The 14,797-nt window shown below is 40.6% G+C and overlaps 1 protein-coding gene across 1 annotated transcript in view; it reads right to left on the reverse strand.

Moving 5' to 3' along the window:
- Positions 1-5,597: 5,597 nt before the first annotated feature.
- LOC139734447 (transcription factor Dp-1-like) overlaps positions 5,598-14,797 on the reverse strand; it is a 62,552-nt gene continuing 53,352 nt past the window's right edge. The window contains exons 9-12 of the mRNA XM_071645232.1: positions 9,603-9,754; positions 8,875-9,041; positions 7,686-7,834; positions 5,598-6,440 (exon numbers count right to left, since the gene is read on the reverse strand). Coding sequence (XP_071501333.1) covers positions 6,267-6,440; positions 7,686-7,834; positions 8,875-9,041; positions 9,603-9,754 — 642 coding nt within the window. The 3' untranslated portion in view covers positions 5,598-6,266. The remainder of the gene's footprint in view (positions 6,441-7,685; positions 7,835-8,874; positions 9,042-9,602; positions 9,755-14,797) is intronic.

The raw sequence follows: 14,797 nt of genomic DNA on the forward strand, positions 1-14,797 counted from the left end.
TCTTTTCATTTCTTCTAAACATCTCTGACAGAAAGAATTTGTTTTATATCTACACAGGTTGGCTTGTTACAAGACAAAAATGGTCTCACAATCAACATGGTATAAATTGAGCTTGGCGTATTTGTACTACACCCTTGTTGGCTTTGAAACATGGCTAACGCTGCTCAATATCAAAAGTGACCACACTCGAGTTACGATTCAACATGCATTGATCACTATATGGGGTACATGTCTGGCCACATTTTCAACAATATGGCCCACCCCTTTTTAACAATGGTACGTTCCATGTAAAATTTACACCTTTGACTCTTAAAATAACAATGTTATTATGTCACAGTTATTTCACAGAGCAAGATTTTGGTCCATATACATTGTACCTTGATAAAAACACAAGATTTTACAGATTGTGGATATGGGTTAGGGACTCGCCCTACCGAAAGAGAATTTAATTCCTTAAATAATAGTTACATTACATGTGTCACTCGTTGCATAGGATACTACACTTTTTCAGAGGGTACCTATAGATAAATCTGTTTGGAATCTTTCCGTTTCTCTCTCTCTCTCTCTCAGTTCTTTCTTGTTACTTCACAGCCCACAACAACCTATGCATTGTAACTGACTGACTAATTGCCCTACATCAACGGAAAAATAAGCACCAAATTAATCCATGTTTTAAGTAGTCATGATAAAAAAATAATGGGCATGCATACTTGGGCAGGATTCGAACCTATGACCTCTTGATCACTGGACAGGTGTCTTATCCGCCAGTCTGGTGATCAGCAGGTCATAGGTTCACATCCTGCCCAAGTATGTGCGCCCATGATTTTTTTTTTTTTTTTTTTTTTTTCTGGTGTGTATTGTGGCCACTACTACAACACTGAACAATTCAGTGCTTACTTATGTCAATGTAGGGCAATTTGTCAATCAGTTGCAATAAAAATAACGTGACGCAAGAATTCCATAAATTTGAACCTAAGCATTGCATTGTCAAGAGGATCCTAGAACATTTTCTAACCACTTCATCATACATGTAGGCTTGAGAAAACAGAAGACGCATAAGATACACACACACACATCACACTGTGACAAAAGACCTAATACATGTACGTCTCATCTCACTAATAATCCACCAAAACAGCACCGGCTGTGTCCACACGTTAAAGGAGAATTCACCCTTGAGAAACGTGATTTGATTAAAAGCCGCGAGGCGACGGCAGAGAGCAGAGATCAGACTTGAGCAAGTACGATCACAGAGATTGTATCTACTGGTATTTGAACATCAGGAGGTTGGGCAATGTACAAGTATAAGTTCCATACCTGTAAAACCCTACAGGTCATAGAACAGGAATATCTTGAGAACTTCATGCAATCAGGAATTTTCATCCATCTCTCATACATTAGTAACAGCAGGTGTTGACTAAAACAGGAATACAAGATTAATAAATGAAGCTTATTCTTCCTTAAGAAATAGGAATGCTCCTATCAAATGGGAATGGTTGTCAGGTATGGACTTCCGATGTGCACGTCAAAATAGCCAATGCAATCAAGTAATTGTTAGAATTCGGTTTCTTCATACAAATGACACAGAAAATACACTTTTTACCTCATCCATAGTGGATCCAAAGCATATTTGGGGTGTTTTCAGTGATCACAATGGACATTTCAAACAGCGCATGAGTGACACCACATTCCACATAATACACTAACAAGAGTATTGACTGAAATATTTGCCCTATTTTACACTGACCATCATCGATCTACTACTTCAATTGGACAACTTTCAGTATAACTCTTTCTTAAGGGTCAATTCTCCTCTAATCAAAAGTACACAGTACTAGTACAATTTAATTCGCATACAAGGCGTCAATGTTTAAAACCTTTGGGATATATGCTCAAGAAACACGGAAACACACAACACCGGGTTAAACTCTAGCAAAATCTTCTTTTTTTTTTTAGTCCCAATCAACACCTATATACGGCAAACATGAGTACAAAAGGCATCAAACGCTAGCATCTCAACAGCAGGAAACTCTGCTAAATCTGGTTGAATCTCGTTAAATGACTTTAATGGATGCAAATGTTTTGGAAGAGATGCATTTTTTTTTTTTGCTAATTCTGTCGACCCACTAACTTTGCATCTCCTGTGGTTGGCACACAGCATCCAGAAAAACCAGATTCATACAAAAAATTCCCGACGTGGATAAGGGAAAAGATTTTCAGGATATCTGTACATTTAGTTCAGACAACATTGGTTTTCCACTTCTCAGAGTATGTGTGTAGAAAACATCCTAGAATGATTTAAGAAGTTTAATGTCTACACCGGTGATTTCACAGCCCAAGGAACTACAATGTCTTTTGGAAAGCACAGGACGAACGACTTTTTGGTTGTTCTTGCACAAAAATCAACAATCTCTGTATTTTCGTTTTATGATCCTGTACAAGGCACTTGGATTTAAGATTACATCAATTGGCTGTTGGACTCTTAAATAGGCATCATTCAGGTAAGACACAAATGTACACGAATGACACTCTTTGATATATGCAGCCGTGTCTTGAAATCAGGTTATACATGGATGTAAAATTCAATTCACAGCAATGCTAACAACACAGACACAATACCTTGCCTATCATACCTTTCAACACTAATGAAAACATGAACCAGGAATGAATTAAAAAAAAAAATCAGTTTATCACTTCTGTTTTTTTACAGGGGATGTCTAGTTCGGACATGAATACTTCTCTAGCAAGCACTGACACCATACTAATCACAGTACTGTAAAAGTGTATACTTTTGCATTGTGGAAATTTTCACGCATTCTGCACAACATTACACTAGCATGAATATAAAAGCACTCGGGTCAAATATTTAGTGTGTTATATCATTTCATAGCTTTGGTATCAAGGCAGGTATACCATAGAGGCATGACTGCTATGTTATTTGTAGTTTTCTTCACGTTTGCTAGTCCTGTAGCGTGAATGAATTTTTTTGCTGTCGTAATGCGGACCACTTAAAGTTTTCTGTGGTGTACGTTGTGTTGGCAAAGCCTGTTACTGCTGTAGCAGCGGTGAGCTGTTTGAAGTGTGTGGTCAATCAGCATAACCGTCCGTGATACACGCGAAATTCCCCAAACCGAACCAAGCCCGGAAATACATGACTCAAGCAAAATTGTCCACTTTTACTGTAAATGCAACCTGGAATGTATTAATATTATGTAAATGCCACCTGGTAGTCAGAATGCAAAAAGTGACAACCCAGCCAAGCACTTGGTACATTCATCTTAACACTGCACAGGACTGTACACCCGCGTTGCACCTTTTAACATATCTTACCCAAGTACATTTCACGCCTCCTGCTTTAACGACACACACAAAAAAAGAAAAATCAAAACAAGATCAAAGGATCATATTTTCTGTAAAGCAGTACAAAGAGCGCTACAAGTATGGTTATCCTTCCCCTCCCCCCAACAAAAAAAAAAATACCCTCTCTTCATTTCTGAAATAAAAAAGATATAACAGTAACTTGCTGCTTTAATGAGATTGATTTTACCCTTTTGACTGCCATGCAGAATAGACTTTCACTTCTACCAATTTGCAAGAACTTAATGTAGTGATCTGTAATTTGTGTCCATATTGCTTTATTCGACATTCCCGTATTACAAGAGCATGTGAAAAAATGAGAGTGAAGTACACAATATCTGGAACATAACAATTTCTTCGCCCAATAAGCCAATTTGTACTGACATCATCAATATGAAGCTTTAGATTCGTGACACGGATATTTAAGACAACAATTGTCTTGGCCGCTCTCCTCTCCCCCCTGCGTCATGTTGCAAAGTAGCTTTAGACTTTGCAAAAAACGCAGCCTATACAAAGTAAAATGGGGCCATCATTGTGTCATCAGTGCATTAAGAAGCTCTGTGTGCCGTGAACTTGAGAGGATGCTAAAATGGCCCAGATCTGTCGTGGAAAAACTCAGACACGAGAGCACTTTTGATAAGTGGTCTTGGGCATGTGCAGGACAGGTGTTTTTTTTCCTATGTCTGCATTGCAGGGCTATCTAAAGCTCCCTATTATGACTGTGACATCGCCAGAGATGAGAAAGTGGTATGAGCTTGATTGATATGACCTTTAATACGGCACAACAGCAACTCAGAACTGCTGTTATGAATTGCCCACCACAGGTATATGGCTGCAGGTTTCCATGAATCTGACTGATTATCTGCTCTTTTCATCCAGATCACAGTTTTGCTCTGAAAGAAGACATTTATTCATTCGCTTTTCAACGGACAGCACATATTCATTTTGTGCTCCTACATGTGAAAAAAATCCTTCCTCATTTCTCTCTCTATATATATATTTATCTCTCTCTAATCTCTCACCCTCTCTCCCTCTCTCTCTCTCATTAAGCTAGTTTCTAGTTCTGCCATTCCTTGTGCCCGCTCTCGATAAATCTCTTTTCCTATCATACGCCATCGGGGTATCACATGCATTCAAAAATCACAGTTTTACCCGTAAAGAAATCTCACTACATGGGGTCGCGGTATGTACAGAGATGAACATCAATGGAGAAGTCATAGAGACATTGATCTTTTTCTGGCTACAAAATCAGACAACAAAAACAAATGACCTTTGATAGAAACATATGAACACAAAGAGACTGAAATGAATATATAGAGAATCTATCCTCGTCTGTTTTTACTGTTTCAAGTCAGTTTGTTCAGTTAAGCTCTGAAGAAGCTGCTCTCCTATCATATATAACATCTGAAATGTATAATATCAACAAGCTCTTTGATCCCTTCACTCTTTGTGAAAAGATAAAACAATGTCAAGAAGAAAGCCATCTGTGAAGATTAAAACAAAAATTAATGGAAAAATGTCACTAAAACCACCTCTAAAAAAACACTCCATTATTGACTCATTGTCGTTATTTCTAACCTTTAGAAAAAAAGAAAACTGTCTATGGAGCGTAATGTTTAGGAATGACTTACGAATTTATCAGACAAGACACTCAGTACGCGCGAAATACATTGGGTTATATTACTCACAAAAAGGCAGCCACACCTATGTGTCAGCAACACTGCACTTTGTCACAGCAAACGATACAATAGCTTCATAAAATCTCTCTCGTTAAAAGTGATTTCCAGTCATTTACATGTACACTCCAGTCTATATTACTCTCTGGAAGATCCCAGCAAAAAAATGAGCCAGCAGAGGGCTGGTTTACCGGTGAAGCACAACCACAATTTGTGCACAGTGGTCTCATCATTTAAATCAGCAAATGGAATACCAACACAGTTTCCTCTGTGCTTTGTGTTTAGACAGTTTCATGTTTTTATCCTCCCTTGACATCGATCCATCTGTACTGCATCTTCTCCCTCCGGTAATTATTTGGATGATTCAGATGGTTATGGTCCCATCTAGCAGTATCCCTGCTAGAGCATCCTCTAGAGATGGATCCATGGCTGCACTGATTCGTTGTTCCAGTCTGCTGCACTGTTGATGCGCTTCGCCAGGTCAGTCTACTGGCCATGGAGGGCACTAGCATATCCATTCACTGCCATTAATTCACGAGCAACGAATAAGTAATTTCGCTCCAACATTTCATACCTTTCCATGGCAATGCCTTAAGCAAATGCTGTGTCTCACTCTTCTTTTTTTTTCTTGGGTCCTCTTATCTGAACCTTCTTCATCTCACTGATTTCCATTTACATTCATCTTTGCACTGCTTCCTCACATCACACGCATCTTCTCCCATTCAAGGTGAGGGAGAAATCGCTGTTCTCCTTCACATCGGCAACCGCTCATAGCTCGCCTGGGCAAAGAGCAAATTCCTTCTCTGACCATCCAATCGTCCTGACTGCTAATCACAAAATTCTGAATTTCATTTCAATAATCGTACCTCTCCCAGAAGTACGGGGGGAACAAAAAGAGGGAGAAAAAATACATATCAGGGATGTGCCGAGCTTCTTCCTCTTTTAGTTTGTGTTTTCCTATCAAGCCTCGCTTGAAGATTACTGATCGGAAATCCTGATCCACGAGCTCGAGTCATGCATGAAATATCGCGACACGTGAGCAGGAGTGTGATAGTCACGACTGAGACTGTGGAAAATGAGTCTGTGCTCTTTTTTCTTCCTACCCTGTCCGCTTCTGCACCGACGTGTTTACACATCATCCCCATTGGAGTAATCAGGACGATCGCGATCGTTCCGTTCCTGGCAGCGACATAGCACGGCAAAGGAGGGAGAGTGCTCTCCCCTCCCCCCGTCTCAGTACACATGGTCCGTTTTGCTAAAGGAGTCCCGACTGGATTCGTCGCCGTCGCTGTCGCTGTCCAGCAACGAACTGGGCGTGTCGGTGGCGCCTCGCGAGGGTCCAGCGTCGGAGAAAGAGCTTAGGCTGGAGGACTGCGAAATGGCCAGGTCCTGCGTTACCAGGGCAACCTGGGGTGGGAGGAAGAGAAGGAAGCGAGAGTTACCTGGCTGTCAGACATCCTCCTTATCAAACTACACGGCACTCACTTGAAGTTGAAACTTATCGAAGTCTAATCGCTATCAAGACAGAGCTCTGTGAAAACATGTTCTAGTTGGGCTGTACGTGATTTAAAAAAAAAAAAAATTGGCAACATTTTTTTGTCTGTTTCTTTCTTCATTGACCACTTATTAAGGATTACAGATTTCAAGAATAGGAGAACAGAGACAATGGTTTCAGGTTTATGCAGACCAGGGAAGAATCACAACTAATTCAAATTGAAAACTGATACAGACCGGTGTAACCTGAGAGACATACAGTGTACTTTGGCTCACTATGAGGCAAGACCATTTTGGTTAATACTCTTTACAAGTGATGTGGTGATACTAAGGAGTGGGAAATAAAACAAAACAAAACAAAACAAAATCAAACAGTATTCAGACAGACGACAATTTATAATGTTTGCCAGACATTTTAGGTGACATCCTGTTTCTGCTGTATTTATAGAGTCATAACCACAAGATGAGTGTTGATTCACTATAAATTTGAATTTAATCAACCAATGTTAATGCATCCATCTTTTGATCAAAGGTGATAGAACAACAGAAAGTATCGTAAACATCAGCTTCTTGACCTCAAACGAACTAATCTGTATCCCAGACTTTTCACTGTTCCAGTATCCCACCAGTCGTTGGAGAACACTGGCTCACTGCCATCACCACCACCGTTTCTTGCAATAAGCCAGTTCGTAATTAGCTCATGTGCACGTTAATACAAATGACCTATTTTCTTAGTCGGTTAGGCACTTCACTCGTATTCAAAGCAACTGATGCGCACCGAAAGTTTGCCCGGCATAACAATTTATGGAATTCATGTTAAACAAAAAATGATCTTGCACAGCGAGACCAGGTGACCAGCATGGTCCGTCAAACAACCCTCAGGGGAAGTATCCACTTCTTTGTTTTGTATTGAATACATTAAAACATGTTTATATTCGTATTGCGAAATACCAGGATTGCTGTCAGGTGGATGTAATGGCAAGTATCATGTACAAGGATTGCATGAATAATCATTAATGACATATGCTTATCTCCGTGAATTTAAAAACCATCATGCGTTTTGGTACCAATGACCTTTTTCTGCTCATGTGCAAAGTAGAACTACGAATGGCTTATTTGACCGTGTGGGGGCGGGTTCTACGGGTCAGCCAGCCTTACCTCGGCGTCACTGGAAAGGGGAACAGCGAGGGGGGAGAGCTGGGGGTCGCCCGGTAGATGAGGCCTGGATGTACCCTGTGTTTGGATCCCGCTGGGACCAGCAATGATGGAGGTACTCGTGGCACTGCTCTGTGACTGCTTGGCCATATCTTGGGACGCACCAGGGGGTGAGAACAGAGAAGATTACCAAAAGTTTGGATAAGTTTCAATGACAATATATTATTCCCTTCATTACTGCAATATATCTCAAATCAACGTTATCCTGAATCATAAAAACTATATATGCATCATACACATCACATATTTCACACCTATTCCAATATCACTGGATGTAAAGACCATTCAAGGTTTCCAGCCATGTGAGACAGTAAATGTGTGTTAATTAGCATGTGGTCACTACAGACAGGTTAATAGCTATCATCACACTACATTCTTTAAAGGGAATCAAACTCAGTTGTCTCATGGACGTGAGATCTTTATAGACAGATGGCCACTTAGGCATGTCTGCCTGTGTGTCATGTATGTCCACATTTTAAGCATGTTGCTTGTAAATTTTTCAGAGTGAACATTTCTTGTCCGATACATATTCACAAATCATATAAATCTGTGAAGGTGTGTATCTATACCGTATATTATTGTATCAATCTTTCTGTCTTTTTTTTTTTAACCTGTGCAACTTCGTTTACATTAACAGTGTTTTCGGAATGACAGAAGACAGAATGAGTATAAGCAGATATGATTAATTGCATTCTAGTCCAAACATTCATAACAAGAGATTATTAAAAGAGAGGGGTGGGGATATGGAGGGGGAAAAGGAGTTTGTTGGCAGGGATGAATTAATGCATTCTATTGTCAAAGATCCATAACAAGAGAATACTATACAAGCTGTTATTTTCGTGTACAGATATTTTTGCGAATGAGGAGGTCAGAGACACTATCGCGAGATGTTGTTTTCGCGAATTTTGACACCAACGGTATCATAAATGCATATTACCTTAGTGCAATGCGACAATTTTGTGTGCTGTTCAATTCACGATCTGACCGTGATTCGTGAAATTTGCAAAAATTAAACCCTCTCGAAAATAACAGCTTAAACAGTATTGAAAAAGAAGGGTGAGGATATGGAGGGGGGAGGTAGAGGGGGGAGTGGGGTAGGGGGTTTCTTAGCAGGGATGAGTGGTGGTCTTACCCAGGAGGTACGGCTCCAGAGTCTTTGGTATCATGGTCTTGGCCCTCTCCAGGTCGCTCTGTGAGCACTGACCCTTCTCCAGCCCGTAGGCCATTCCCATCCGCTTCAACACCTCGATGTCATCGTGGATCTGGAACGTGTCGTTGAAGTTGAAGAGGTACTCATACCTGGATTGATGAGAGAGAGAGAGAGAGTTTGAGTTTGAGAGAGAAAGGAGGCTGAGTGAAGGCACTGCTACGTGACACCAGGGGCACATCTCACAGTAGAGACAGTTTGTGTGTTTGTTTGTCTGTTTGTTTGATTTCCATTTGAGAAGATGACTGGATAGCCCATATTCTGCTGCACCAGCGAGTCTTCAATGTGGTCCAGCTGGATATGAAGCAGCACCACTTCACAGGGCTATGCATCCTGGGGGGCATTTCATGAACCGTTTTGTCAGATACTTTTTTGATGATATTAAATGAATTTGTTTGAAAGTTGCTTTTAAAAGGACTTTTGTTCAATTTCTGTCTCCCCTTTTTTTTTTTGGCAGCAAGGCTTGTTACACTCCTGCCTTCAGCCACACTACTCCACTAGAGTGTACACTCTGCAAATTGTTTTGTGCCTGTCAAACAAAACACATCTATACAAGACACATCCGCGGAAAGATATCGTAAACCCATACTCAGCTGGGGGAGGGGACAGGCATGTGACGTTCACACCAACAATCGCCCTGATTGAGCACTCACTTGTCATTCGATATGCTGCAGTCGATGACGGTTTTCTTGCTGGTATTGACGATGATGTAGGGGAGGTGAATCGCTGAATTGGTGGTCGGAGGGCTGGACCCGCTCTCTTCTAGCCTCTTGTTTCGTGTCACGAGGTTCTTGAAGGCGATTTGCTGCATTGGGTGTAAGGGGAAATCAATGGTTAGAGGATTGTCACTAATTGAGGGATAACACACAAACACACACACTGCACTTCATTTCACTCTGTCAAATTGTGGCATAATTGGAATGGCATTGATCTATATTCCATGGCATGGATTAATTTCATATGCACGGCAGGCGATGGATACATGCTAACCTGTTCCACTGATACCACCAATATACTCCACGCAGGTTTGTAAAATGTATGAAGGGCTGTCTCCAAAGTCACATTTCTCAAATCACATTTAATTGCAACTTTACCAAAAAGAATCAATGCACCTGTGATCATTTCTAACCTTGAATCATAACTTTAAACCTTGACCCATTGGTACTCTGAGATTCAAGCTAACTTCAATTTTACTCAAATATTGTGAAAAAGAAACGGACAATAACTTCCTACAGTCTGCCCACTTCCTCATTTGGATAAATTCATAAATCTTTAGCTCCTGTGTAGTAACATTAAATGTGCAAATTGAACATTTATGAATATGCAGTAATAGTATGCAAAAACAAGATATGCAGATGATATGTAAATAGTCCCAGCTGAGCAGTTTCCACACAGGAGGAAGAGGATCAGATTCACATACCAGGTAATTTAGACAGAATGTGTGCATGTAAACAAACTTTATCCTTTAACTCTGTGTTGTTTGCCAAATTATATGACCATAGATGTCTGAAAACTAGCTGGGAATGAATAGAGATTATCTAATCCCATAATCCTCACTGTGTCACCATGGCCTTTCTGTTGGACTGGAGCACATTGTCATGCCTCAGTGGGGTGTTTAGCTTACAATTAGGTCAAGTTTGGAGGAATTAGCTGGATGCTGATGGAAAAAAAGCATGGCGAGTTTAACAGCTGTGTGCCTGGCAATGTAAAGGGTTGACCAGCTTACAGTCTACACAGACTTGCTGGGCTTGCCTCTTCCCCTGTGTCTGCCTGGCACTTCAGGTGCCTCCATGGCAGGAACATAAAGCTGCACTCCAAATGGGACATGTAGTACAGGAACTTCCTCAAGTGCTCCACAAATTACCCCTTTCACAACCATCAAGTCTCAGACACCACTGACACCTCACGCAGTGCAGCGGCTGTTGGACACGATGAGCTTAAACAGAGAAATCCACAAGAGCAGTCCACTTGACTTGTCACTGAAGTGCACTATGACTCAGGCCCATTTCCGCTCTGAATACCAGTAATATGGAAATATAGAGTTCACTTGCCAGTGTGTCTGACATTCACGTTTTAACACACATGCTCAATGGACTCCACTTGTATAGACAAGAATGGCTTAAGAAGCCATGCTCAAATATTTTCAGCCCAATAAAAAAAAAAGAAATGGAGATTGATAAAAGATTGACACCACTTACATGAAGAAATGAATATTAAAGTAAACTGCTTCAAATCCATTTTGAATACTTTCTCAAGGTACTGCTTTTGAACTTGAATAAAAAACAAAATTAATAGAGAATATGCAAAAACAGCAACAAACACTTCTTTCCCTGTCATGTTTCATCAAACAAACAAAAGCAACAACACCAAAACCAAATTTACACCATGTAGCCAATTTTGTGAATGTGTGGTGATTAATCAATCGCACAGCAGAGGCGACTCTTTGAATAACAACATTCCTTGCAACCAACACCAACCAATACCAATATGACAGAGGTTCCATGCTGGGCAAAGATTGACTGTCATTAACATGCACAAGGACATTTAAATTATCTCTTGAACTCTCTCTCACACCAAGCCAGCCAGCCTGCCAGGCATTTTTAAAAACCTGAACAATTGGGAAAGGTCTCATTGCCCTTTCACTTTCAATCTCTGGGTTGATGCACACAAAAAGCTCAATCTCTCTATCAACAGTTGTTGTGTTTTCTTTCTTTCTGTTTTTTGGGAGGGGGTGTGTGGAGACTTTCATTATGGTAATGGCCAAGACTTTGAGGAATGCTGCCCCATCCTACCCCTCTGGTGAATCAAATACTCCAACAACTGACCTCTCACTAGGGGTGTCCCTTTAATCATCCCTTTAATCATGCTCTCAACTAGACAATTGCTGTGTTGTTTGAATCATCTTTAGTAACGATCTCTCTTTTTCTTTGTCCCTTGCAGAGTCAGAGATCGATGAGGAAGGGGTCAGTAAATTGGACATAGGACCATGTAATCTGGTGTAATCCCTGGAGATTAGCTCGGTCAAGTTTTTTCAGTTGGTATTCATGTTGTGCCAACAGCCACCCTCCCTTTCCTATTCAGCTAGGGGCAAACAAAGCAGTCTAATTTCCGAGGGTGGTGGATGAGATGACATGGTTGAGCGAGCTTGGCATGGTTTCTCATTCACTTTATATTAAAAAGAATTACATAAGTCTGGTAGAATCTGCAGTGGTTCTGCATAAACCCTGAACTTCAAAGACCTTATGAAAACAGGATGGGTTCAGAATAAGCTTTGCTTCATGAAGCTGAACAACATACATGTAATTGATTAAGAAGGATTTTTCTTAAAGAGGGACAGGAACTAAATAGTGAAGACGAATACAAAGACAAGGGGGGAGTACAGACAGATTATTGGTAGCAGTATTACAATGATGAACAGAACAGATGAGGGAGGAATCCGCTAAGTGATGCCAGGATCTTTTGTTGAACACTAATGATATGTCTCCAGTGACACATCGCAGCAGAAAGACAAACATTCAAGAGTTTCAAAACATACACGAAATGGACTTGAAGACGGAGGGGGACACAAAGGAGGAAATACATGGTTTTTCATACACTTCAGGTACACACATCATAGCCTCACATCGCTGTGAACATTTGTTTCCTGTAAAGCTACACTTTTTGTCTGCATACATGGTACATTTGAAGACCATACAGCTCATCATCATAAACTAACCCAGCGCTGCACGACACCGATCTCCAGGAAGTCGGAGGGTGGTTAACCCTGTCCTACCCGCACGGGACACGGCCCAACTTGTGCACATGCTTGCCTTTGCATGCCGCACATGTGTGTGCGTGTGCGCATATAGTGCCAGTGCATATGAATGCAAATTTCTCTTTGGCATGTTTTGCATCTTTTCTCTGTCACCCACATTAGGCACATCAATTCTTGACAATACACATTCTCAAGTTACTCCACATCCATGCAAAATAGTGCAAAGATCATCCTTCATTCACTCAGTAGAGTCGACAGTGTCAGAAGGCTCCGAGAGCTGAAGGGTTAAATAGACAGCAAGACTCCAACAGGCACAGTGAAAGTGAAAGAAGGCGACATTGTTGTCACAGCCAATTAGGGCCTTGCAGCCCTTTTCCGCTTTCCTGGAAATTCGCCTCATTGTCTTCTAAATCTGGAGCTTCCCAAAACTACAACAGGCTATATATAAACAAACACTGCTAGTCCTAGTTGTGGACCGACTCTCGCACTGCCGGCAGTGTATAGCATGGATTCACTTTTATTTTCTTCCAAATACTAGATAATATATATAACATTTTCATGCAATCAACAGGATGTATTTGTTGTAAATGGCTGCAGTTTCTATGTTCCTACATCCTCCATTATGGGAAAGTGGAAAATATGAATCAATATCACCAATATATGCACACAAGGCACCAACATGGATACAGATACATAGGGCTATCGCCCTATTTTGTTTTCATTCATGAAACATTACATGGGTATACTTCAATTCTCACATGGCTGTGGTCATCATAAGTAACTTTGTTTTCTAAACGGAACAACACTCGTGCAAAATAATTTAGTGCATGATTAAGACAGGAAATCTCACATATCTTCATATTTTTTTTCTTTTTCGGTTTGTGCTTTCTAGAAACTGTGCCAAGGTTTTTACCAGATATGAAATATTGGCCAAGGATGAATGCCTGACCTTGTCTGTGTTGAGATTTCAAGGAGGAAGCAGCGCACAAAAGCACTTGAGATATAATTGACATAAAATTTGATACAGAGTGGCATGACCGCAACGTGATCATTTCATTTCTGGGATATCTACACTGTAGAAAAGTTTTTTTTTTTTTTTTTTAATAATATTAATAATTCAAAAAAGTGTTGAAGTCTTGAAGATGTCTCTGTGACCCCTCCCTGGCTAAACATAGTCTCACTGCTGTCAGCTCTGTCTGTACATGCAACTGCAAATGCAAAATTTGAACAAACTCTTGCAAGATTTTTGGTATCGGGCAAACATAGATTATGAACGGACATTACTTATCTTCACAAAATTGTCAGGCATTGGTATTTGTTTTGTTTTTGTTATTTTTACAACACGAGCAAAGAGGATTTGATTTAAGAGTGTCGTCTTGCAATTGTGGCTGGTTGTGGTTTTGTTTTTGAGGGGAGTGGAGGAATTTCTGCAAGTAAAATTCAGATGAAATTATATCACATCACTTTACAGAAATGTTTAAGCAAGTATTATCCATAAATAGGAGACAGAAATATCACTAGGGATTGCGGTGGACTATGACCACTGTAAGGGGATATATTGCAATATGAAAACCAAACATGAAACGGGAGGCCTGTTGATAATTCTCGATCGGATGATGCATGGTAACATGAAATTTTACCCCATTCCCTTTGGTAAAGAGAAAAGAAAACAAGGCATGCCACAGGAGGAGGGGTCATCAAGGCATTGTAGACAAATATATCAAGTGCAATGGTCTTCTCCGGCTGAATGAATGAAGATGAACATATAGGGCACTGCCCTACACCAAATGCCTCATGTAGTAACTCATACAGACACCTAAGAACAACCTCAGAACACATAATATAGATCAGTGCTTCTCCACCAGTGGGCCTCGGAATTCTCGCAGGTGGGCGGCAATGTCTTCCCAAAAGAAAGATTTTTAAAAACTTGTATTTGATCTACACATGTAATTGGGCCTCAAAATAACTTTGTAGGGGCCAAAATGGGCCTTGGATTAAAAAAAAAAAAAAAAAGGGGAAATAAAATGTTAAGAAGCATGAATCTAGACCCCGTTTACAGTGCGGGGCTGGGCCGGGCCGCGACCGAGCCGCGGC

This window comes from Diadema antillarum, unplaced genomic scaffold (genome assembly GCF_040938485.1).
Source record: "Diadema antillarum isolate AM-2024a unplaced genomic scaffold, OU_Dant_1.0 seq00000526_RagTag, whole genome shotgun sequence".
Lineage (NCBI taxonomy): Eukaryota > Metazoa > Echinodermata > Echinoidea > Diadematoida > Diadematidae > Diadema > Diadema antillarum.